Source organism: Pelodiscus sinensis, chromosome 20 (genome assembly GCF_049634645.1).
Source record: "Pelodiscus sinensis isolate JC-2024 chromosome 20, ASM4963464v1, whole genome shotgun sequence".
Classification (NCBI taxonomy): Eukaryota; Metazoa; Chordata; order Testudines; family Trionychidae; genus Pelodiscus; species Pelodiscus sinensis.
In genome coordinates, this window is record NC_134730.1 from 958,875 (window position 1) to 985,136 (window position 26,262).

A 26,262-nucleotide genomic window follows, 5' to 3' on the forward strand; every position below is an offset into this window, starting at 1 on the left:
GCCTCCAGGATTCTCCACATGCTGCTCTGCTTATGGGGACTGTAGTTCTTCAGGGAGGGTGGTCGGGAGTTACTGCCGAGGTGTCCTCGCAGGTCTCTGGCTCCGTCAGTGATAACCATTGGGCTGCTTGCGTGTGCGCTCAGTGACGTGGGCTGTGTCGACTTGTGCACTCGGTCTCCACAGCAGACCCCAAGAGAGCCCCAAAGGCCACAAACCAGGTAAGGATCGAAGGTGCCAGGCCAGGTTTATTGTAGAGCGAAGCACAGTCACAGTTGTCAGTAGACTCTACTGAACCACTACGCACGTGTACTTGCCACAATGGAATGACTCGATCCGTGGGAAATTTCCACTGCCCCCTGGTCATCCAAAGGCTGTCCCCCCAAGACATCACCTTATATACAGGTACAACAAGACACCTCACTGCTGACATAACAGGTTGCCACCCTCTGATGCTACTTAGATACCACCCATCACCCTCGTGGTTTGATGAGATCATCTCTATCCATCATGCTGTCATTCTAGACCCTTTCCTGGACCTGGGTCTGTATCTGTGAGGGGTGGGTACCAAGGTCTTTTCTAATGAGCTAGTGGTACCATGTGCTTTCCACTTATACCCAGCACCAATTACTGTTCTACACCTGGGCCTGTTACCAGTTCGTGTTTTGCACTCTCAGCCCTGTTTGTGCCAGGTTCTGTGAGCTGGGGCCTGACTCTTGCTTACAGCTTAGCTTTGCTGTATGTTAGCCATGTTTTGTCCATTGATAGCTAGGCCTCAACCCAGGCCTGTGCTGCATGGGCTTACGTTTTAGGCCTTCATCTTACTACAGGGGCCAGTGGCAGGAAGGAAAAGAGGTGGGGAGAATCCGGGGTAATTTGGGACCTGAGGAAGGGCTGACAGCAGGGTCAGTGCAGATGACAATAGGAAGGGGCCTTCCTGTGAAGGGCTGACCTGGGGCCAGGCCAAGGGTGTCTGAGATGCATGTTATGTCTTCCCCCAGACCTCTCCGCCTGCACCAGTTTAGACGCTGAACGTCCCGTTAGATGCCCACTAGCCCGGGCAGCAGGAGCGAGAGGAGCTGGAGCAGACGGAGGTTTCTCGCAGCAGTTGCAGCTGACGTGGTGTTGAGGGCAGGTTAGCAGGAGGTGCAGACAAGTCCAGACATCGCTGTGTCACCCGCACACGTTTCTCTAGCCCTTCCACACTGTCGGGGCGGCCCGTGAGCCTAGGCAAACTAGGCAGTTGCTTAGGGCACCGCCGGTCTGGGCACCTGATGATGACGTCATGGCCATTGACGGCCGTGCAGGCGGGGGCGCCGTTCGCACCTTCCTCCTGGGGCAACAGCTGCTGCAGCCGGCCTCAGGCCACTTCCTAGGGCTCAAGGTGCAACCCTGTTAATTTACACACCCACCCTCACCCAATTCCTAGGGCTCAGGGCGCATCTTCCTGCAGGTTTTGCAGGATCTTTAGCCACTGAAAGAGCCTCACACAGTAATATCCTGATCCTCTATTTATTGACAATTCCCAAACAAGCAGAATACACATGCTAAGCACACAGTGCCTTGCTCACCAATCCTGATAGAGGCCGGCAGACTTCCCCTCTTGGCCAGGCAAGGTCAGTCTCTGGATCTTAGCTGCTGCACTTCACCGTTGTGCAGGACAGTCCTGGCAGTTCTTATCTTAGGCTGGGTTTGGAGATGAGTTCTTCTTTCTGGTGTTCCTTGTCTCCCTTTGCTCTTCTTCCAGCCTTTTGCTTCCTTCTTTCTGCTTCTGTTACTTCCGATCTTTTTCCTTTTTCTCCTTCTTGGACCCGAGTTATATAATGAAACTTGAGTCTTGCTTAGCTAGACCTTAATCAATTATTTTCGTATAATTGTACTAACCAATCATAACAAAATTACCTAACCAATCACACCCCACCGCCTTAATTGATTTACACCTAGCAAAATGAATGATACAGCAGACAGAAACAGTTACAAACCAGACAGAGATCACACAGACAATCAATAGGAAAGTGAAGTGACAATGATCATAGAATGAGGATTCCACAACTTCAAGTATGGAGAAGCAGTTTCTTGCCAGACACAATGGGGTGACTTCAGTTTTCTTTCCCCATCTTGAGATCTGTTTCTTTATCTGGTGACAGTGGGGAGCTATCAGGACACAGTCCCCTCCTCACAGCCTGGGGTGACACTTTTTAATACCATTTAGATGGAATTGTGAGGCTGTGACTCCAGGCCTTACAGTGCTGGCTGCTGCTCTTCAGTCTGGCTGCAGAAGGTGGCTTTGGTTCAGGCCTAGCACACGCCTTCCCACATGGCTAAAGAAAAGCCAGATTGTTACAGCTGGTGCCCATTCTGGAGGCATGATGGCTGCAGCTGCTCTGAAGGATGGTTCAGTTTTGCGGTGCAGACAAGGTCCTAGTCTCACACCTGCTTTCAGCAGGTCTGTCTGTCCCCTCCAAGTAGGGATGCTGGAAACATGCATAGTAGGAATCAGACCATAAACCCTGATGCAATGGGAACCATTTCAAGCCAGTATCTGTGACCTCGGCCTTCAAGTCTGGCATAGTGAGTCTGAGCCCGGAATGCAGACACCTGGGTGGCCGTTGCGCCTACACCTGGCTTCAGTGGGATTGCATCTCTGTGATGGAGGGAAGGACTGATGGGTTTCAAGGTGAGTTTGCAGGACTGAAGCCTTAGGAAAGAGCAAGAAAAGACCAAGTGGTCAAGTCTCAAATGGTTTGCGAGGATTAGCAGTTAGATGTCATTAAAATAACACTGGGTAAATCTTGGCCAAGTCAGGCATGCGATCGGCTAATGAGAACTGTCTGAAATAACTCAAGCATGTACATTTCAAGGAAGGAGAGGAATTAGTGGGTGTGGTCATGGGCGCGTAACTAGGGGTGGATGGATGAAACTGTGGAAACAAATGTTTCTCATAGGATACCAGATAAAACTTCCTTGTGGACAGAGGAATATTCTTGCCAAAGACATGGTGGGCCCTTTCTCAGGTCATGTCCTGGCAAATGTAGGAATGCGCTGTAGGGGCTGGTCTATCAGTGGATGGGGGAGGAATGCGTGACAAGGGTTAAACTGCTCGTGCACAGAGAACACGCTGCAGGGGCCCATCAAAAAGTGAATTTTATGTTGGAATTTCAGGTTGGGGGGCTCGCCTCTGAGAATGTGAGATGGGCCGAGGCGGTGAGAGACTTCAGAGAGCAGCAGAGCACGTTATGCGGAGACGTCTTACTGATCACAGCCTTCATCTCCTACCTGGGCTACTTTACGAAGAAGTACAGGCAAGACCTGCTGGATGCTGTCTGGAGGCCGTACCTGCGCCAGCTAAATGTAAGCTCTGACTGTTGGCTCTCTCCCTTAGAGGCATAAAGCCTGACACCCCAGGAATCGCAGACAAGCAGCGGCTTCCATTGTGAGCTTCCACAAGCCTAAGTAAGAGGCAGCGCAAAGCTGAGCAGCCCCACGTGCACACCAGTAGCCACGTGGAGATTGGGGGGCTTACGTCAGGCCCTGGTCTCACCTTGCTCCGGGGGGGTAGGGCATCATCTGTGCTCATTCTCAGTGAAGCTGCTTCTTCCCCTCCCTCCTAGCCACGTGAGTATGCAAGTGAGTGGATTTCCAGAGGGGCAGGCATCCCGCATGTGCTAGGCTGCTCTGGAGGGGCGTCAGCGTTAGCCCTGTAGGATATTGGCCATGAGTACAGGAGAGGCTCCCAAGGAGAAAACCGATCTTCGTAGGGAGGAGGGAGGCCCCATGTGGGTGGGGCGGATATAGCGACCTAGGCCTCTTCCAGGTTGGCAGGAGGGCATGAGAACTCCATATTCCCATGCCTGGAGAATAGCAAGCTGCTTTCGGTCCATGAAGTTGATGCTGGCTTCGTGGCTATTTTGCTTCAGTGTTTCTATGACCACGTCTTCACCATGCGGCGGTTGATCTTCTGGAGTTTGATTTTAACGGGTCTAGAAAAGACCCACTAAATCAAATGCTGAGGGCACCCCTTTCAATGCCAGGACTCCTCAATCTGTGAGGAGTAAGGAAGTCAATGGAAGCATTTGCTCCTGTCGACCTCCCACTGTGGAGATGGTGCCGAAGGTCGGATTAAGGTGTGTGGACTTCACGTGCAATTAACATAGCTGGAGGTGCAGATCTTAATTGGCCCTTCCAGGTAAGTACAGACAAGGCCTCAGTGGGTCTCACGGGAGAGATGGACGGACCCTTTGGTTTGTCTGGGTTTGGGGGCTGCCTTGATGCCAGACGTCCTGCCTGCACTTCCTGGTTCAGCTGGACTGGCTTCCCCTCGTGTTTTGCCCACGTCAGCCCATCAGTGACCTGACGAGTAGGAGCAAGGCAGACACGGTTGGTGGCTGCATCATGACGTGTTTTCAGTGGAGTCTCTCATCAGAGCCAGGATGCTCAGCCGCTGGCAGAGTTTGAGCCTTTGTGCAGCAGTGACCAGAAGTAAAATGCTCAGAGGCTTTTTAATACAGACCTGGCCCAGGAAAGGGCTTGCCTGAACCATAAGAGTTTCTAGAGCTGCTCTTGTCATTTTGCAGAACCACTCCAGACCCATGCAGATGTTAATTATACCCTTCGAAACGGGCGTTTCAGAGTCTGTGCGTGGTCATTTGGGAGGTGACCCTGCTCTGCTTTGCTGTGGTGACCTGGGGCGCATAGCACGTGAAGGCACTAGTCTTTGGTCTTTCTGTTCTATACAACAGGAATGAATAAGGCTTTTAGTGCTAGACTGAAACCAGCCTGCAGAACTGCAAGCCACCAAAAACTAACACTCCCAGTCACTTGCTAGCTTTAGCTCTGCTCGCGTGGCTGCTTCTTTGGCAAGTTTTTAACGATGTGCCTGGGGACATTCCCCCTCTGCTTCCAGGTGCCGATTCCTGTAACTCCATCATTGGACCCTCTGACCATGCTGACGGATGATGCTGATATAGCAGCCTGGCAGAATGAAGGCCTTCCAGCTGATCGGATGTCCACAGAAAATGCCACAATCCTCACAAACTGTGAACGCTGGCCTCTTATGGTTGATCCCCAGCTTCAGGGTATCAAATGGATCAAAGCCAAGTATGGCGAAGAGCTCCGAGTGATCCGGACCGGGCAGAAGGGGTAAATGCAAGCTACAGTACAGACCCTGTGTGTTACTTGCTAGCTCCACTCTCAGACTTAAGGTCCTAGGTGTGTTTAGCATCACGGTGAGGGCTCCTGGAGCAGATTAGAGGGACCGGGAACGCGCCCAAAGTTGTTTGTGTCTTCGGCTGCTTTTTTCATTACCAAGACAACAGCGATTCTGCTTAAACCCGAGTGGGGCTTTGCCTCGTTGCAATAGAAACCCCATAAAATGGAAAAGGAGGAGAGCCTAAGCAAATAGACTAGAGCTGCCATGTTCATCGGGGGTTAAGGAACCTCCCAGTCTGGCTCCTTCTGCCATTTAGTGGGGCCTTTGGGGTTAAAAACAAAGGACATGTGGAAAGAACTCCCACCTACTCTGTTTCTGCTGCTCATTGGCTGGGCCAGGTGCTTGTCAAATGGGCCAGACTGACCAGTGGGTGCTGAAACATCCTCGGTTTCCAAGGGGATCAAAGTGATTGGCTGGCTGTAGTTCCAGTCCTGGCCCCAGGTCAGTCAGATGGGCTGTGAGAGGGTTCCAGGTGCCCTGCGGGGGACTCCTGGCTGCTCATCATCCGTTTTAGTTTTTTAAAGCAGCAAAATGTGAGGTGATGGAAGCTTTAGGCACTGGGGCTTCCACTGCTCTGGTACCCGAGCGAGCCGATTCAAGCTAGTGCAGGTCTGTCCACCCGGCTGCAGCCATGCACCCCGGGCCTCGCTGTCAAAGGCTGCGTGGACACCCCCCGGCCAGCACGCTCACTGTGAAATGCAGTAGACACCCCGTGGCTGTCCAGCAGAGGCTGCCTGTCTCCCTCATGCCTGCTCCTCATTGTGTTTGCATGTTCTCATTACTCTGTGGTGAGCCACAGCGTTCTTGGGGTCCCTTGGGATCATGCCCCTTGCTGCGGTGCATGGCGTCTGTGCTGACGGGTACCGGTGCCATCTCTCCTAGGTATTTGGACACCGTGGAACGAGCCCTCGCTGCCGGGGAAGTGGTTTTGATTGAAAACTTGGAGGAATCTGTAGATCCAGTTTTGGGACCATTACTTGGCCGAGAAACAATCAAGAAAGGAAGGTGAGAGTCTGGGAGACTGAATGTAATGTGTGTCCTTGGACATCTGGGGCCAGAAGGAGAAGAGATGGGCTCTTTCTGCTGGGATCTTGCCTTTGCCCTGCCTTGGTGTATCTGTGTTTCACACTTCACTCGTCTTCTGCCTTTGGGATGGGGGAGGGAGACGCTTTCTGTCCTGGCAATCATTGATAGTCACTTGGAATTGAAATAAACCTTTAGCTCTCTTAATTAGTCATTAGTTGGCTCCTTTAATCTCTTGGCTGCCTGTATAGAAACAAATATCCCTCTCCCCTTCTGTGGCACAGGCATTCCTGCTGGCTGCAAGTTGAGAAATTTCACTTCATGTGCTTGTCACACGGCTTGTGGAGAAAGGGGTCCTCGTGCTGCCAACCTTGGGATTGGCTCTTTGGCAGTAACGCTGTGGCGTGGGCTCTGGGCGTCCAGGAGCAGGCCAGGCTGGAGGTGGCTCTTGGAGTCTTTCTTAGATCCTGGTTCAAATATTAGCAATAAACACAAGAGTGTGCGCAGAGCTAGGCGATGAACTTCACCTGAGGGATCTTGGACTGCGACCTCACTGGCTTTGTCACCGCACAGCTGCATTCCTTTCAATACATCAGTGTCGTTCTGGTCTCTAGCACGCTTTGTATCTAGCTTAACGGGGTCACAGGCTGGTTCTGCTCCAGCGGGAGATGAAATCCCGTTCGCGGCTACACAAAGAGCCTGCTCAGCTTGGGGTTGTACGTTCTGTAAGATCCTCAGCGATTGTTTCCTTACTATTGAGCACACGTAAAATAGAATTGCGCGATGTAAACTTGTGGAAAAACTAGGCTCTCCTTATCGCCCAAGTAAAGTATCAATGCCAGGACGGTGCTTTTGGTACCCAAAGGGACCGCTCAAGCAGAAACGCTGGAAAAAGGAGACAAGATTGATGTGAAACTAAACTCTCATCATACGGTGGTAAAATGAAAACACTCCCCTGCCAGCGGTGGAGAGCTCAGTTCTGGAAGTTATGTGAGCTAATAGCAATTGCTATTTGAAAAAGGGAATGTAGCCCTCCAGAAGTCCAGAGTGCTCTAGCTTGCACCTTGGTCTTTTGGATGGTTCTCTTGGGTGCCCTGGGAAAGGAACTTTTGTGTTCAGGGACTCCAGATCAAGGAACCAGTCCTGCAAGATGATCCACATGGACACATGTCTCATGGAAGTCAAGAGGAAGGATTGTCTTGTGGGAGAGGGTTTGGACAGGGACTCTGCATATCTGGGGTCTGCTCTGGGCTGTCACAGGCTTCTTCTGTGACTTTGAATAAGTCCCGTGATAGCTCTGTGTCTCCATTACCTGTTGGGAAAATAATGCTCCTTTTCTTCCACTCCACCTATTTAGACTGCAGGGTCTTTGATGCAAGAACAGTCTCTCACTATCTCTGCGTATGCATCTGTACATAGATATGTATGTGACGACGTGTAACCTATTGCTTAAATCAACCTCAGTACCAGGGGACTGGAGGAGAGCTAATGTAATGCTGATATTTTTTAAGTGCCAGAGGTGATCTTGGCAAGTATAAGCCAGTAAGCTTAATTTCCGTCCCAGACTACAGTAGAGAGGAGACTTACCAGACACAAAGATAAACACAATGGCTGTGTCTACACTGGCCACATAACCTGTAATAGCTATGGAAATGAGAGAAGTCAGAATAGGGAAATGCGTGGGGGATTTAAATATCCCCCGCGGGATTTAAATAAACATGGCCGCCGCTTTTTTCCGGCTTGGGGAAAAGCCGGAAAAGAGCATCCAGACTGGCGCGATCCTCCGGAATAAAGCCCTATTCCGGAGGATCTCTTGCAAGTAGGAATAAGAGATCCTCCGGAATAGGGCTTTATTCCGGAGGATCGCGCCAGTCTGGATGCTCTTTTCCGGCTTTTCCCCAAGCCGGAAAAAAGCGGGGGCCATGTTTATTTAAATCCCGCGGGGGATATTTAAATCCCCCGCGCATTTCCCTATTCTGACTTCTCTCATTTCCATAGCTATTACGGGTTATGTGGCCAGTGTAGACACCGCCAATATGTTGGGGAAGAGTCAACGTGGATTTTGTTAAGGGAAATCGCATCTGACCAATGGGTTAGTTTTGAAGGGGTCAGTGAACATGGAGAAGGGTAATCTAGTCAATGTAGTTGTACGAGATCTCTCGTCAATGGCTCTTGATGGAATAACGGGTCAAGGGGGAAAGTCCTCTCATCCATTCGTAATTGGTTAAAAGATAGGAAATAAAGATAGGAAGTAATGGACATTTCTCAGACTGGAGAGAGGTAAACAGCAGAGGATCTGTACAGAGACCAGTGCTGTTCAACCTGTTCATAAATCGTTTGCAAAAATGGGCAAAGGGTGAAGTGGCAAAGTTTTCAGGTGACACGAAATGACTCAAGACTATGGTGCCCAAAGCAGATGGCAGAGAGTGACCCAGGGATCTCACAAACCTAGGGGACTGGGCAAGCAAACAGTCGATGAAATTCCGCATGGACACACCAAAGCCGTGCACATTGGAAAGCATCCCCCCGACTCCGTTAGCAAGTGAGCTACAGAGCTTGGAGCTGTGTGAACGTTGGCATCTTTGATTCTGTTTCAGGTACATTCGAATTGGGGACAGAGAATGTGAATACAGCCCCAGTTTCCGTCTCATTCTCCACACAAAGCTGGCGAACCCTCATTACCAGCCGGAGACGCAGGCCCAGTGCACCCTGATAAACTTCACTGTCACCCGGGATGGCCTGGAAGATCAGCTGCTGGCAGCGGTCGTGAGCATGGAGCGCCCTGACCTGGAGGAGCTGAAGGTGAGTCACAGGCATTAGGCACTGTCAGTGAGGCACATTCTGAAATCATGAGCCTGGCCTGAAAAGAGTGAGATTTTAATAAAATAATCGATGTTGGTTCTTTTGCTTTGCTGTCCGGAGTCTGAGCCACATTTCCACCTGCTGGGGTGTCTGTGAGCTGTCCCAGGGCACGTGGTTTGCAATGTAGCCCCGAGGGCTGACAGTGCTGCTGAGGTTGGCAGAGGGTTTCCATTTCTTGCTCCCACTGCGGCGGAGCTCAGGCCTCTCAGGCTGAAGCCGACAGATCAACTTGGCAAGAAGCTTCGGGAGAATCCACCCGGTCGTTTTTCATTGATTAGGGGTTGAACAACAGGCAGCCTCCTTGGGGCAGCGTTGCACTCTGTCCCGTTCCGCCTCCCAGACCTCAGAGCATGCTGCTGGCACAACGTGGCTTCACGGGAGGTTGCGTGGCTGCTGCTGGGATAGCACCCGGGCCTGTGACTTGGTGGGTTCCTGTCCCATCTCTGCTCCTGCTTTGCTGGGAGGCCTTACTTCGTCGCCTCGTGCCTGGCCTCCCTGGCGTGAGACGCGGCAGCCAGACTCCCCTCCTGTGTAAAGCACTTTGAGGGGTGCGGCTCACAAGGGCTCGGGAGAGATGGGTTAGTTGTAACAGGTGTCACAGGGCTTCACCCCTCCCATCAGCCAATGAGGAGAGTCGTGGCATGAGGAAAAGTTTCCAAACATGCTATTTTGGGGCCCTTGGCAATTTTTTGTGCATTCTGTACATTTTGGCAAATATTGCGCTTTCGCATCGGATACAGCCATTGCCGTGAGCGCACATATCCAGCCCCTGTGGCACCCCGGCGCTTAAAAATGCCTCAAGTAAAACAAGAGCAGCAGGACAAATGTGAGCAGTGCCTCCTTCGCCCCCTTCTCCGTAATCCAGAGCCTAAGCAGGGCCTTTGAAATGCAGATATTGCAATGCATGTCCTCACATTAAACGCAGACCCTCTACTAACGGAAACAGTAAGAGGACCCCCTAAAAAAATGCCCCTGCGGCTAAATAATAAAGTCAAAGAAGCAGTCAGAGGCAAAAAGGAAGCCTTTCACAACTGGAGCCACGCCCTGCTGAGGAAAATACAAAGGCGATAAACTCTGGCAAGTTAAGTGCAAAAATATAATTAGGCCAAAAAACAATTTGAAGAGCAGCCGTGGCAGCACTTCAGCGTGGCCGCGGGCCTGGGACATGGCTCTCCAGCGCTGGAGGGAACCCACCTCCACGAGTGCTGGCAGCCCGTTTACACTGGAACTTCGCAGCGGTGTAGCCTGCTGTGCTTGGAAGGGGTTGGGGTATTTATTTGTTCACACCCGTGAGCAAGAGAGTTACAGCGCAGTAAAGGGGCAGTGCAGACACCTCACTGCAGAGGGTGTGAGCGAGATTCCCAAAGCGGAGCCATCTTTTTAGGTGACAGATTTGAGGAACTGTCCCAGACTGAGTTGTCAGGAGAGGAGGATTTTGAACAAATCGATAAATTAAGCAGCGTTCAATAACCAGGACCAGATGGTATTCAGCCAAGAGTTCTGAACTCCGCTATTAGCTGTGCAGCGTAACCGAACACTTGGATCCCCTCCTGCACCAGATGACTGGAAGGTAGCTAATGTAACATTTTATAAAAATGGATCCAGAGGCGACGTTGGCAATTCCAGGCAAGCAAACACAGCGTCAGCACGGGTCAGACTCGTTGAAACTGTAACACAGAAGAGATTTATCAGACACTTAGATGGACATGATTTTGCGGGGAAAGAGCAACACAACTTTTGAAAAGGGAATTTATGCCTGGCCAATTCAACAGAATTTTTTAAAGGGGGCAGCAAACGTGAGCAAGAGTGTCCCGGTGGATATAGTGTACTTGGACTTTCAGAGAGGTCTCTTACCAAAGGCTCTTAACCAAAGTAATCAGTCCTGAGGTAAGAGGGAAGGTCCTTGTGGCGGGTTTTAAGGGTGCGAGCTCCACACCCCGCTACTCCCCCGCGCCCCCGGCGTGCGCCTGCCCCCGCTTCCTGCCGCGGCGGGGCTGGCGGCGCAGTGCCGAGCGGCTTTCTGCCGCGTACGGCGGTCGCTTCCCGCTCGGGGGGGGGGCTTCCCCCGCTCCTAGTGCGGACCCGTCACAGCCCTCTCCTGGATTGTTAGAAGACAGGAAACAGAGTAGGAATAAATAGTTGGTTTTCAGAATGGGGAGAAGTAACTCCTGGTGTCCCCCAGGGTTTGAACCGGGGCCAGCACTGATCAACATGCTCATAAATGATCTGGAGAAATAGGCACGTAGTGAAGTGACTGGGTTTGTGGATGATTTCTTATTACTGAAGACACTTGCCTCTAAATCTGACTGTGAAGAGTTGCAAACTAGGTAACTGAGCAGCAAACTGGAGATGAAATGCTGATAAATGCAATGCACTTTGGAAAACATAATCCCAACTCTACGTACAAAATGACGGAGTCTAAATTAGCTGTTACCACTGAAGAAAGATCTTGGAGTCATTGTGCCTCGTTCTCTGAAAACAGCAACTCACTGTGCCGCCGCAGTCTGAGAAGCTGAGAGAGTGTTTGGAGCCATTAGGAACGGAATAGATAATAAGACTGAAAACATCACAAAGCCATGGTGCTCTCACAGCTTGAATACTGCATGCAATTCTCAGAGCCCCATCTCAAAACCATTACAACTGGGAACAGTACAGAGAAAGGCACCGAATATGATTGGGTGTGTGGAACAACTGCCAGATGAGGAGAGATTAAAAAGACTCGGGCTGTGGGGCGGTTTTATTCAACGAATGACCTGGCTGAGGGGATGTGTTGCACCCTCAGCAAGTTTGCGGCTGACACTAAGCTGGGCTGAGAGGTAGATATGCAGAGCGAAGGGACAGGGTCCAGAGTGACATGGACAAATTGGAGGATTGGGCCAGAAGAAACCTGATGAGGTTCAACAAGGACAAGTGCAGAGTCCTCGCTACAGGCACTGTGATAGGCTGGGGACCGACTGGCTAAGCAGCAGTTCTGCAGAATAGGACATGGGGATTATGGGCCACGAGAAGCTGGAGATGAGTCACCAGGGCCCCCTTGTAGCAAAGAAGGCTAATGGCATATTGGGCTGCATTAGGAGGAGCATAGCCAGCAGATCCAGGGAAGTGATTACTCCTCTCTGTTCAGCATTGGTGAGGCCACATCTGGAGGACTGCATCCAGTTCTGGGCCCCCCTCTATAGAAAGGATGGGGATAAATCAGAGAAGGTCCAGTACAGAGCAACAAAAACCAGTTAGGAGGCTGGGGCACGTAACTTGACTTATTTAATCTGCAGAAGAGAAGAGTGAGGGGGGATTTGATAGCAGCCTTCAACTATCTGAGGGTACGTCTACACTACAGCACTAATTCGAACTAACGGATCCAGACTTAAAAACTAGTTCGAATTAGCGTTTCGTTATTTCGAACTAGCATGTCCACACTGAGTGGACCCTGAACTGAGTTCTCAGGGGTTCCCCGCTTGCAAAGCAGTCCTGGCTTGGAGTGCCCTGAGTGCCCACACTGGGCACATCACAGCACTCGGCCATCAGCCCGGCTGCACTTGCTGCAGGCTGCCATCCGGGGGGGGGGTCAATCGGGGGGCTGCAGGAGAGCTTCCACCCCGAGGAGCCTGCAGAGCCAGCCCAGTCCTCCCCATCGGGGGCTCGTACCCCATTCCTCCCTCAGCCCCTTCCAATTACCCCTCCCTAGCCCCCCTTCCTGATGTACAAAATAAAGGACACGTGTGTTCAAAAATAGAAACTCTCTTTATTGAACAAAACTCGGGGAGACTGGGAAAAGGAGGTGGGAGAGGGGAAGAGAGAGGCTGGGAGGGGGAGGGCAACTAAAATGATCAGGGGTTTGGAACAGGTCCCATATGAAGAGAGGTTAAAGAGACTGAGGCTCTTCAAAATGATAGAGGTCTATAAAAGCATGAGTGGTGTGGAGAGGGTGCATAAAGAACAGTTCTTCATTATTTCCCATAATAGAAGGACACCAAATGAAATGAATGGGTAGCAGGCTTCAAACTAATAACAGAAAGTTCTTCTTCACAGAGCAAATAGTCAACCTGTGGAACTCCTTGCTGCAGGAGGCCGTGAAGGCTAGAACTAGAACAGAGTTTAAAGAGAAGTGAGATAAAATCATGGAGGTTGGGTCCATGGAGTGGTATTAGCCAGGGGGTAGAAATGGTGTCCCTGGCCTCTGTTTGTGGAACGCTGGAGATGGATGGCACGAGACAAATGGCTTCATCATTGTTTCGGTCCATCCCCTCCAGGGTCCCTAGTGTTGGCCACTGTCGGCAGACAGGCTACTCGGCTAGATGGACCTTTGGTCTGACCCAGGACGGCCATTCTAAGCTCAGGACTCAGGATCGGGGGTCTCACTGGACCACCCTGATTTTCATGCAAACCTTCTCCTGGGTGGCCAGGCTGGCAGCTCTCCTGCCCTAGACGGCCACTTTTCTGTGCCTAATGTGGAGGTCGTGGATGAGGTCCACGATGTCCGCACTAGACCAGGTGGGCTCCCGCCTGTTGCGGACCTGGGCAGGCTCCCGGGAGCCGCCAGCCTGGTCCTGGGAAGAGGCGGAGGGCTGGATGACAGCGGGTGGCTGGCTCGAGCCGTGCCAGGTGCAGGGTCTGCTGGCTGGGTGCTGGCAGGCTTGCACCTGGCACGGGCACCATAGCCAGCCCGTGTCCCTTTAAGGGCTCCGGGGCCGGGAGGGGAGCAGAAGAGTTTCCCTTGTGTTGGCCAGAGTGGCCACCAGGGCAAGCTGGGGAGAGCTAGCCTCCCACTAGTTCGAATTAAGAGGCTACACAGCCCTTAATTTGAACTAGTTAATTCGAACTAGGCTTAGTCCTCGTACAATGAGGTTTACCTAGTTCGAATTAAGCGCTCCGCTAGTTCGAATTAAGTTCTAACTAGCGGTTTGCCTGTGTAGCGCCTAGCAAAGTTAATTCGAACTAACGTTTGTTCGTTTGAATTAACTTTGTAGTGTAGACAGACCCTGAGAGGGGTTCCAAAGAGGCTGGCGAGAGGCTGTTCTCAGCGGAGGCAGATGGCAGAAGGAGGAGCAATGGGCTCAAGTTGCAGTGGGGGAGGTCTAGATTGGATATTAGGAAAAACTCTTTCCCTAGGAGGGTGGGTAAGTGCTGGGCTGGGTTCTTTAGGGAGGGCCCAGCTTGGCAAAGCTCTGTCTGGGATGATTTACAGTAAAACTCCAGTTGTCCGGCATCCAGTGGTCCGGCACTCCTGATAGTCCGGCACCACCTGGAACCCGGAAGTGATCCAGGCAGCTGGACAATTGGAGCTGCTCTGCCCTGGGCTTCCCCCAGTCAGCCGCTGGTCAGTTTCAGCAGCGGCTGACTTGGGGATACCTGGAGCAGAGCAGCTGGGGTGCTGCCAGGTTGGTCCCGCAGCACCCCCCCCTCCCCCCCGCATCCTCTCCAACCTACCCCAGACCCCTCATAGCTCCCCCTTCCAATAGTCCGGCACCTCCTGGGTCCTAAAGGTGCCGGATTATCAGAAGTTTACTGTAGCTGGAATTGGTCCTGATTTGAGCGGGCGGTTGGACTCGAAGATCTCCTGAGGTCTCTTCCAGCCTTCATCTTTTATGATTCTATGATTTGATTACTGAACATATTATCCGTGGGGTTTAGAGATATTTTCCCCAGGTGTGTTTAGATTAGAAATAACAGCCAAGTTGATTACTGAACAAATTCCTCTTCTGGGTAAATGCTGGAGCAGTCACATAACAGCAAAACAATTTTCAGTTACTGCACATGAGGGTGCAGGTTGTTGCTCTGACAGAACCAAGCGAAAAGGAGGGGAGAAGGGGGACCTCCTATCTTGCTTTACATTCTCAGAGTAAGAAAGAAGTGTTGGCGTGTGGGGCCCAATAGCTCTGAGATATTTTGCAGAGTGAGTTTGTTTGTTTGCTTTTTTTATGCAAACCAACGTCATACTTTGCGATTACCTACAGATACCAAATTTTGCATAAACAATCTGCCACCTAAATTAGCTGAATGCACTACGTTTTGCACTGGAATGTGCTGGGTGAAAGGGTTAAATAAGTATTTTTGTTTTTCATTGGAAAATATATTTGCTAACAAAATTAAGATTGAGTCACCTATTCAACTGTCATTTTAGTGCAAACACAATTTTTACTGTTACAAATCACAAAAGAATTCAAATTAGGTATGGAAAGCGGAATGGAGTTTCTGACTCCCATTTACTACGTACGGTAATTAGTCAATACAATGAAGAATGTTTGAAGTTGAAATCCTACAAATTTCAAACTGTGGTTTTACTTTCCTTTTGCAAGCACATTAATAACAAATTTTATGACAGATATTTCATTTCTTGAGCTTTCCTATAAGTAGCTTCAGGGGGTAGCCGAGTTAGTCTGTACAGGATAAACTTAAAGTCTGGTAGCACTTTATAGACTAACAAAACATGTGGTAGATGGTATCATGAGCTTTTGTGGGCACAGCCCACATCTGAAGAAGGGGGCTGCGCCCACAAAAGCTCATGATCCCATCTACAAGTTTTGTTAGTCTATAAAATGCTGCCAGACCATTTGTTGTTTTTTAAGTTTTTCTTGTAAGTGTGATCTATGCAAAATGACTTTGCCCTGTCAATGCCAGGCCTCCCCTGCTAGTTAAGTTATAAAAGAGTCAACGTCACTGGCATGCGGGGAGAGCAGCCTGAAACTGCAACCAGAGAGTTAAAGTGTTTCATTGAGCTGAAAAGCTCTGGCCTCACTGGTTATTTAATATTTACAGTTTATTTAAAACAGGCAGTGGCGGTTTCTAGAGTTTTGGAAAGGATGCCCATATCCAATTAAAATCAGCCATAATGTTGGGCAACCTGGAGAATCCAGGGAGTGTTTTCTGATTTGTATATATGCATATGGCCCCGATAGCTGCAGGCAGACAGCTGTGTTACAAACCTCTAGCGATGGGAGGCCTCACCCACAAATAACCCTTTCCCTGCTGTCTGCCTTCCCCAGGAGGCATTCTCTGTATTGAATGTCCCTGTGAAATCTCTCCTCCAGTCTAGGGAGCTCAGAGAGCAGAGGACAGTGACTGGGAAAGAAGAAGGAAGCTGCTAATGATGGGGATGCTTTGCAAGGGTATAAACAGTGCAGCAGGACACAGCGCCTGCAGCATCCTCCGTTTGCATAATTATAAGTGGAACTGGTAGCACGGCCTGTCCTCAGCATTGCTCAGTGCTTTCCAATGGAAGGGCCTGTTCCCAGCTGCTTCTCGCTTTGCTTTCAATGGCTGAGCTGAAGTTCCCATTAATTGTCTGCCTCCTGGTAAATATTTCTGGAAAGGTTCAGCAGAAATAGATCCACTGCTTCTAAGAACAAAGCTGGGGGGTATGTTCGATTGATCGCGTTCCGAAAGTTCTTGCAGCTGTGTCACTGAGCAGGCCAGGTGCTTGGGGCAGAGGTTTGAAATTTGGCAGGGAAGCGCCTAAATGTCAGGTGGGGTTTGGTGTTGCTGTTGTTCCTGTGTAGAACCCGGTTTGGTGAAGATATAAGTCTTGGGAAATCACCGTTTGCACATGCTCAGTAGAGGCTTGTCAGAGTTTGGCAGCTAAATGCCCTGAAGATTCCATCTGCACTGAGCATGCTCCAGGCGAGCGGATGCAGGAGCAGAGCAGACGTTGCTCTCCAAGTGACTCACGTCTGTATTGCACTCAGGCGTGCGTGCCCCCGGGGTCTCCACAGCCTCAGGCTTCCGTAGCAACGGCACGCTGCAACCTGCCTCTCCTGGGGCAATTGTGGGGACATGCTCGCCTGATCCCTCTTAGCTCCCGCTCACAGCCTGAGTCGGTGCTCCCCAGGCGGGGTGTTTTGGGGTCACTGTGCAGCTTGAGGGGTTCCCCCTGCACCTGTATTTTGTCGTGATTGCTCAGTAGCAGTTCTACTTTGGATCATTTCACACACCGGGGCTGTTTGCCGTGTGGAGTGGCTGTTCCAAACAGCAGTCCCCACGTGCTGCCCCCTTGCCTTAGCAAGGGCCATGTCAAACAGTGGGCAGCCTTGGCCACGTCATTCTTTTCAAGAGAAACCACAGATCTCCAAACAGCCCCAGCCCCACAACTCGCCTCTGAGGGACAGCAGCCTCAGACAAGCCCTTGGACTCTCACTCCGCTCTGCAAAGGAGAAGGGATGGAGCCTGCTCCAGGGAGAATCAGTAGAGTGGAAGGAACAACTCATCCATAAGAACATAAGAACGGCCGTACTGGGTCAGACCAAAGGTCCATGTAGCCCAGTATCCTGTCTGCTGACAGTGGCCAGCACCAGGTGCCCCAGAGAGGGTGGACCGAAGACAATGATCAAGTGATTTGTTTCCTGCCATCCCTCTCCAGCCTCTGACAGACAGAGGCCAGGGACACCACTTCTATCCCCTGGCTAATAGCCTTTTATGGACCTAACCTCCATGAAATTATCTAGCTTCTCTATAGTCCCAGCCTTCACAGCCTCCTCTAGCAAGGAGTTCCACAGGTTGACTACACGCTGTGTGAAGAACTTTCTTTTATTAGTTCTAAACAAGAACTAATCCAAGTCCACAAGAGACAAGGAGGAATTCCAAACAGGGCCAGGTAGAGCTGGGCCTCTGTCCTGTGGCTCCCCATGATGAGCTGGCATCTTATTGCTACTGTCCTGCCAACCCTGGCTTGTAACAGGGATGCTTATTAAGTCCAATACCGACAGACTCAACTCCTGCACGAGCCCTTTAAGTCCCTTGGACCCTGCAGGCTTCCCAAGCAGCGTCTGGCCTGCTTAGCCTGTTGGCACAAGACTGCCTGCCTTCCACCGCTCTGGGTCGCTCCAGTTGTGCAGCCTCCTACCGGACCCCTGGAGAATACAGGTGCTGGCTTCCAAGCGAAGGACCAGTAAGGATGCTTCCCTGGCCCTGATTTTGGTTCCATCGTTTGCCAGATCGGTACCGTCCCTGACTTTGATTTCTGTGCCAGTGGCTCATCTGGCACCTTTAGCTGCAGCCTGGCTGATCCAGCCACCCCGAACTTTTTAGATTCCCCTTCAGCATCTTGAGTGCCAAGCTGAGCACAGACATTTCCAGCTTCCTCTGGACTACATGCTCACAGGACACCTGGTAACCCCTCCACGCATGGCCCCTCCATGACACGCCACCTGCACAGCAGAGTCTTTGCATTTCGACTCCGAATCTGAATCCTCCTCATCCCCCTTCCCTCCTATCTGAAAACCAACTTCAGCCTCTACGTGGAAAGGAAGCCCTGGCACTGGGAATAGGAGCACTCTGGGAACAGCGTCAGGCCATCCTGGCTGCGTCCGAATTGGCCTCCAATTCCAGATCCAGTGTCTGGCCTATTTGTATCTGTTGGGCGGGGAAGGCTCCTCAATTGTTGAGGGCCAGATCTTCAGCCTGCTCCAGAGGATGTTCCGCTCCAATAAACCAGCTTCTAGAGCCGCTGGTTTCAGGGCAGCACCCTCAGGCATTTTCAACTAACCCACCCCAACCTCAGCCTGAACCAGTGTCCAAGGATCCAGTTGTGTTACAGGAGGAGCCTTCTGTGCCATTGTCTAACCCTTTGCCCAATGACTTTCATCCCGGATTCTTGCTCTCTGGTGCCAAGTCTTCCCAGGACTTTCAGAAAGCATGGCAGCAGTGCTGGGCATTCAGGCTGAATATAGCCAAGGCAGTATGCAGACATTTCTGGACATCCTGCAGTCATGTGAGGCTTGCTTTCCCAATGAATGAAGTGCTTTTGGAATGCACAAAATCTTTGTGGAAATCATTGGCTTCCGTAGCTCTCACTGCTGAATGTACTGAAAACCACGCCCGGTTATTCCTACTCACCTTTCAGCGCCCTCGTGTCACTGCTGCCAGTGAAAGATCTTGTCAGCACAGGTACAAGTCTGCATCCAAAGAAGAGTGTCCAAGAGACTTGATTTGTTGAGAGCCAGAGATTAGTTCAACGTTGTTATTACAGATGCACGTAGCTAATCAACCAGCCCTTCTGCTGAAGTGTGATTTTCTAAAGTGGCCTCATCAACATTTGTTACTAAACGCCCAGCGGATGCTCAGGGTGAGCAAAAACCTTTCCTGCAGAGTGTCATCTAGTAGCAAAAAGTCGCTCCAGCTGGTGCTTGACATCGTGGATGCTTCCTTTAATATCCTGGCTTCTGCAGTAGCAATGAAACGGGCCTCATGGTTGCTGACCTCTGCTATAGGCACTTATATGGACCATTATTCTGTTACAACATCTTCCAGAGCGGGCACAGGCCTTAGAGGGGTGGTGCTGCAGGCTCTCTTCCAGAAGACTCTTAGACTTGACTCCAGATTTGGGTACTTCTCCTGACTCACCCAAGTGGAATGCATCTCTGCATCTCTAGGAACCACAGTCACAGAACGTAACCATTTCTTTCAGCCATGCTGATGATCCATTTGGTTGTCAGTATGATTCTATATGATGGAATTTCTGTGCTTTCAATTGAATTTATGTCTCAGAATCATAGATTCCATAGATTCATAGAATCCAAGGCCAGAAGGAACCACTGTGATCATCTGCTCTGATCTCTGATACATGTTGTCGAATTTTCCCCAAATAATTTCTAGAGCAGACCTTTTAGAAAACATCTAATCTGGATTTCAAAATCCAGTGAATCGTCCCAATGGTTAATTACTAGTACTGTTAAAAATATATGCCTTATTTGCAATCTGAATTTACTCTCTTCAACATTTAGCCATTGATCACAGTAGACCTTTCTCTGCTAGCATAAAGAGCCCATTATTAAATGGTGGCAACATCGTAACCAATGCAGTTAATCCGAGGTGTGATTATTGCTAATTGAACATTTTTATTCCCCAAGAAGGTACAACTTGATTGTAATCAAGTCATCCCTTAACGTTCTCCTTGTTAAGATACGTCGATTGAGCTCCTTGAATCTCTCTCTTCAGTGTAAACCTATCATCTGTCTCATGAAAGATCAGATCATCCCAACGCTCAAAAGCTAGGAACTCCAGAATGCATTTGACACGCTCTGGAATTATGTGGTCACATGCCATTTTTTCCACAGGATCTCTTGCCCCATTCCATGTGCAGGATGGAACTTACTCCCTGAGGCTATGTCTACACTACGCGGGTTTTCCAGGCTATCCTGGAAAAACTCCGCCATGTCCAGGGACCATGTCTGCTCTTCCACTTTTTTTTGCGGATGAGGAGATGTGCTGTTTCGGAAGCCCTGTCTTCCTCCCTCCACGAGGAAGAAGGGCTCTTCCAAAAGAGGAGGCTTTTCCAAAATTTGGCCCAGTGTAGACAGGCCAAATTTTGGAAAAGCCTCTCCCGAAAAAGCTATTGGAAAAAGGTATGCAAATTGCGGCACACCATTCGTGTACCTCTTTCCGATAGATCACGGTAGTCTAGACGTAGCTGGAGGGAGCAGCTCTGACACATTTTGTTGTATCCTCCTTGTTCCCTGTGTGGCCACAGCCTTATTTATTGTACATCATTGAAAGCCTGCTCTGAATACAGAACTATTACTTTCCTTTTGGGCATTCCCTTTAACTGAGCTTTGTGTGTGTAATCCTATTAAGAAAAAGATCAAAATTATTCAAAAACTGGTAGAAAATAATTGAAAAATGTAGATAAACTGTTACATGCAGATAAAAAGTCAAGTCATTCATATCAGAATGAGGTGGAATGTTCTCCTTGCAGTGTGTTGGACTAGCCAGGCACCATTAGCTGACTCATTACTATTCATTACTGGTAAGAGTCACAAAGTCCAGAGATAACAGTTCTGCCATCGTCTCTAAAGATTGTGATTGAAGAAAGTGAGAGAGGCACTGAAATTCCAGAGCCCGTGGCTCAGACTAGCTACTTATCCGCTGCATGGGTGGGATCAGGAGAAAGTTGAATTCTACCAGGAGTAACCCTGACAGGCCTTCGTTTGTTTATAGTAGAGCAGAAAATGGACCCGGCATCGCTCGGGTCCTGAATTCGATTAATTGTTGTGGGTTTTGGAAAATGAAATGAGACTGTCCAGGCTTCCTTGGAATCATCGCTGTGGGGCAGGGCTGGAGAGGCAGGTCCAGTGTGCGGGCTGCCCCTGGGAGAGAGGGCAACCCAGCGCTCTCACCGCAGCAGTGTGGGGCCAGGAAGCGCCTCTCCGTGGCTGCTGCAGCGACAGCCAGGCAGGCAGGCAGGCAGGCAGACTCGGAAACGTGTCGCTGTAGCCGAGGGGGGCAGTCAGCGTCTCGTCACTGTGCCGTTCTCTGGGCCACCAAGCAGGCTGTGTGACCATATGGTTTGCAGAGATGTCTGCTGCTGCCATCTGCCTGAATTAGGGCCTCCTCTGACTCCCCTGAACCGGGTAGGCTCCCCTGGGTCTTGGTGGGGGCTGGAACAGTTCCTAACTCACAGGGACTCCCAAAGTCAGCAGCTGCCAACAGTCTGGCAGACAAGCTCCAGCAGAAGACAAGGCAGCTCCTCCCCTGAAGTGGGGGTCCGATAAGCCATCCTGACACCTTCCCCCCTCTTCTCTGCATCTGTCTTTATGTGCTGGGGAACTTACCCCCGGCCTGCCCTAAGGATCTAAGTTGTGCTGGCTAATGAGAAATTAAAGCAGGGGAAGGTTTGTTATTCCTCCCCCAAAGACAAGAACCAACACCTACCTGCTGGGGAGAGACTTGCATTCCTCTGCCACGTGCATTGGGGCTGGGGGCATGGGTATGGCCCAGGCTGGTTCCCTGGGACATTCCAGAAGAAATGAACAGAAGAAGCTGGGTGCTTGGGTCTGGATGTGGGGAAGGATCAGGAGTCCATGGACTCCGGGGACATTGCAATGGAGAGTCTAGATCAACCTTGATAGTCTGGGTTTTCTCAAACCCTGCCCCCAAAGGGTTTCTGTGCTGAGTGAGGGGCTGAGCGCAGCCATCAGCTGACTGCTTGCAAAGTGTGTGGCGTGTGCTCTGACTGGCAGCAGTCTCTGTGACTACGTCCCCCGCTGCCTTCCGGCCTGAGTATTGGGCTGTGGGGGGAGGTGCTCTGACATTCCTGCTTTGGAGGGTTCCAGCGAGTTGCCAGGATGGCCGTGCGTCCTGGGGGTGGTGAGCTATACGGACCATCTGCATCTTGGAGACCGCTCCCCAGAGCAGAACAAGGAGCTGGGCGGCTGCTGCCGGGCTGGAGAGAGGCCTTGAGACATGAACTAGAGCAGCAGCATCCCGGGATGCAGTGAGCTCTGCTGGACTCCTGGGACAGGCTGCTGTTTGCGGTCTTAGTGGGGCAGGCGCAACAGCAGGTCTCTGGCCACAGTTGCATGTAGAGAGAAATCCAATTTCTTCATGTGTCAGTGAGGCCGGGGGAGCAGCTGTGAGCCTGGAGAGGAGCTCGCCCGGAAGGATTAATGTTAGTGGTGGAATAAAACATAAAATGCCTCGTGAGCATCTGGTTTTCCCCAGAAATTCCTTGTTCATTGTCGTACATGACACATCGAACCATGGACAATCCAGTGCTCAAATAGCTAGCCACAGCCTCAGGGACGTGGCTGACAGTAGCCTGACCATCGTGTGCAGTTCATTGTTGGCACTTAAGAGTATTAGCTGGGAATTATGAGCTCTTAGAGCAAACAAAGCTTTCAGAACTCCAGGGCCTCGTCCACACGGTAACAGCCGGCCAAACGACATTTGAAATGCTGGCCATGTTTGAATGGAGGAAACATGCAAAATTAGCCACATCGCTTTTCTGTGTTGAAACCATGAAACTCTTCACTTGGGCAAAGTCCTGCATGTAAGGCCCAAGAAGTAAGAAGCCCGGATTTCTAGTTGGCATGCCAGTAGCGTGCACACTTGAGTTGGTTGTGAAGCTGAGCTCTGGCAGTGCATCTTGCTCTGATCTCGTGGGACAGGCGTGCATTTTCTACTCTTGGCCCAACGGTTTGTCTCTGGTTGTCCGCCTGTGGCCTGTGTTGCTCTCAGTTCGAAGTTGACATGTGTTGCTATGTCATGGGCAGCGCTCCTGGGACCTGTGGAGGTGGGAGGGAGGGTGTGGCAGCCGTGCTCGCCATGGTAGACTGCACTGAGGCACTTCCTTACCGCACTGACTCAAGCGTGAAACAGGAGGTGCCAATGGGGAGGGTGCTCCACCTCACACTCCCTGCTGTGTAGACAGCGCCAAAAGCTGAAATACGCTATTGTGACTTCAGCCGTGCAGCTGAGAGAGCTCAAGTTGTGTAGCTTCTTTTGGCTTTAGCCCTGCTCCGTAGACACTGGCATTGCTGGGCTGTGCCCTTGATACTGGGCTGTGGTTAATCTTCCCCCGTTGTTTGTTTGCAGTCAGAGCTCACAAAGCAGCAGAATGGATTCAAAATCACCTTGAAAACCTTGGAGGACAATTTGCTGTCCAGGCTCTCCTCAGCATCTGGAAACTTCCTAGGGGACACGGCCTTGGTGGAAAACCTGGAGACCACCAAACAGACAGCTGCGGAAATTGAAGACAAGGTAAAAGCAAGTCCAGGCCAGGAGAAGGGAACATGGGCAATGTTATTCGTCTGAAAGATTCTCATCTTTATGCTCATCTTGCCTCTTCTGCTGCTTAGAGAATCGAACTCAATATAAATTCATGTGCTCTCTAAGCTGGCTGGCTCTGAACAGTTTAATTCTTAAGAACGTGTGTATGCTAAATGGCCGATTTAAAAAGGAGAGAGAGTTGCAGCACCTGATGTAAAACAATCAAACTGCAACTCTGGACTGAGAAGGGTTCGACTGCGGCAGCTGAATGCTGTGGCCTTTATTTATTATTTTATTGTATTGTATTTTTACTTATGTGTGTGGTGAATTCTGAATACATTTAGTTTCCTCCTTTGAGCCACAATTTTGGCCCAGGGGCAAGCTGGAATCCATTCCTGGGTATGTGGTCCAGATTCAGTCTGCAGAAACTCAGATGTTTAGTGCCCATGCAGTTCCCCCGGGTGTAAATTTGGATTTTAAGCCTGTCTGCACTGTCAGCATTATTATTTACACAGCTTGTCTTGCTATGTTCATTTTCTCTGTATCTGTCAAACCTAACCCATCCCTTCCCTGTCATTTCACTGGGGGTGCAAGCATGAACCACATCTCTCATTTCTCACTGTGGGGCCCTCACCTCGCTCCCCCCCCCACACACTCTCTATGGCTGTTTCTAACAGCTCTGAATGTGAAATCATATTTATTCTGCTTGACAAAGATGTTTTGCTTGAACACCCTCAGGCGTGGCTCAGTCACAAATGAGAATGCAGGGGACATCTTAGCAAGGCTGTTGTGAATGTCAGAAGCAATTGTCTTCATGGCCTTAACACTGAGCCGTGTATTGATGGTGTCCAGAGAGACCAAAGCCAGCAGTGTATTACCCTCTCAACCCGTCCCCTCTTCCCATTCCCCCACCCCCTGCCCCAGCCCTGAGGCCCCTCCTGCACCCAAACTCCCTCCCAGAGCCTGCAACTGGCACCCCTTCCCATCCCTCAACCCCTGTCCCAGTATGGAGAAAGTGAGCGATGGTGGTAGAAAGTGAGGGGGAGAGGGGAGAGAGAGAATGGAGTACATGGGCGGGGGGGCGGGGCCTCAGAGAAGGGGTAGAACAAGGGTATGGTCTTGGAGAAGGGGTGGGGCAGGGTGAGGCAAGGGTTTCTATGATTAGAAAGTTGGGAACCCTACCCTGGCCGTGCAAGAAGAGCATCCCAGTAGCACAGCCGGGTGCTCACTGGGCACCGGCCAGCTCAGGTGCAGCACTGGGGCCTTTTGACTGTTCTGTGCTGGGCCCAGTTTTGCTGTTGGCAGGACTGTGTTAGCTCCAGCATGTTACAGGCCTGTGTTTGCTGTAACATGTTTTAATTAAATAATGGAGATTGCCTATCTCCTAGAACTGGAAGGGACCTTGCAAGGTCATTGAGTCCAGTCCCCTGCCTTCAGAGCAGGACCAAGTACCATCCCTAATGAATTTTTGCCCCAAATCCCTAAATGGCCTCTGCAAGGATTGAACTCACAACCCTGGGTTTAGCAGGCCAATGCTCAAACCACTGAGCTATCCCTCCCCCCATGTTACAGGCCTGTGTTAGCTTCAGCACATTATTGGCCTGTGTTAGCTCTAGCATGTTACAGACCTGTGTTAGTTCTAACATGTTATAGACTTGTGTTAGCTCTAGCATGTTACAGGCCTGTGTTAGTTCTAACATGTTATAGACCTGTGTTAGCTTAACACGTTACAGGCCTGTGTTAGCTCTAGCATGTTACAGGCCTTTCTTCCTAGGAGCTGAGAAGGGGTTACCTCAGGTCAGTTCGGGACGCCTGCATCCAATTAGGAGCTGCCTGAGACCTTCTCAAGCGCCCCCCTGGGGAGAGAAAAGGAGGGCGAGGGAAGAGTCCGCCAGGCTAATGGCAGCAGGAAGATGGGTCACCTGTGGCTGGCAGTATTCGGGTTTTCTGGCAGCGCTTTTTAAGTCTAGAAAGAGACAGACTGGGAGGAGCTGACACAAATGTGCCGAAACCTGCCTCTCAGGACACAACCCAAAGCAAGCAGCCAAGGCCAGCTACTCCTAGGATAAAACTTGAAACCAGCAAGTAGTGCTGCAGCGCCTTAGAGACGAGCAAAACCATGTAGTCGGTCTCATGAGCGTTCGGGGGCACAGCCCACTTCTTCTGTCACTGCCTTCCATGCTGAAAACAAAGCTGCATGGTTGAGAAGGGCGGCTCCTCGGAGAGCTACCAGCTCAAGTTCTCGCTCTGCAGTCTGTGTGAAATCGTAGCAGCCAGTTCTCGCTGCCGGCAGTGCAGAGAATTGCTCGGCCGCCATGATCAGAGGGGGTTTCGCCCCCCTTTTGCTCATCCACGTTCATGCGAGGCGTTAACCTCACACCAGGGCAGCAGGGGAGCTCTGCTCTCCCCACCCCATCGTCTCCGACGCAGAGAGGTTCTCACAATTACAGGAGTTTCATGGTTGTTTTGGTCTTTAATTTCCTAACAGGTCCAAGAGTCCAAGGTGACAGAAACGAAGATTAATGAGGCAAGGGAGCACTACCGGCCTGCGGCAGCCCGGGCCTCTCTGCTCTACTTCATCATGAATGACCTCAACGTGATTCACCTCATGTACCAGTTCTCCTTGAAGGTACTGCCCGGGGGAGTGGTGAAAGCTCCCCAGCCGTCTGCCCAACAGCGTAGTTACCTCAAGA

At 50.8% G+C, this 26,262-nt stretch overlaps 1 protein-coding gene across 3 annotated transcripts in view; it reads left to right on the plus strand.

Annotated features, from left to right (window-relative positions):
• DNAH9 (dynein axonemal heavy chain 9) overlaps window positions 1-26,262 on the plus strand; it is a 251,994-nt gene that overhangs the window by 159,560 nt on the left and 66,172 nt on the right. For all 3 annotated transcript variants that reach the window (XM_075903450.1, XM_075903451.1, XM_075903452.1), the window contains 6 exons: window positions 3,160-3,348; window positions 4,901-5,136; window positions 6,089-6,211; window positions 8,827-9,031; window positions 23,396-23,560; window positions 26,058-26,198. In XM_075903450.1, the coding sequence (XP_075759565.1) occupies window positions 3,160-3,348; window positions 4,901-5,136; window positions 6,089-6,211; window positions 8,827-9,031; window positions 23,396-23,560; window positions 26,058-26,198 (1,059 nt within the window). The remainder of the gene's footprint in view (window positions 1-3,159; window positions 3,349-4,900; window positions 5,137-6,088; window positions 6,212-8,826; window positions 9,032-23,395; window positions 23,561-26,057; window positions 26,199-26,262) is intronic.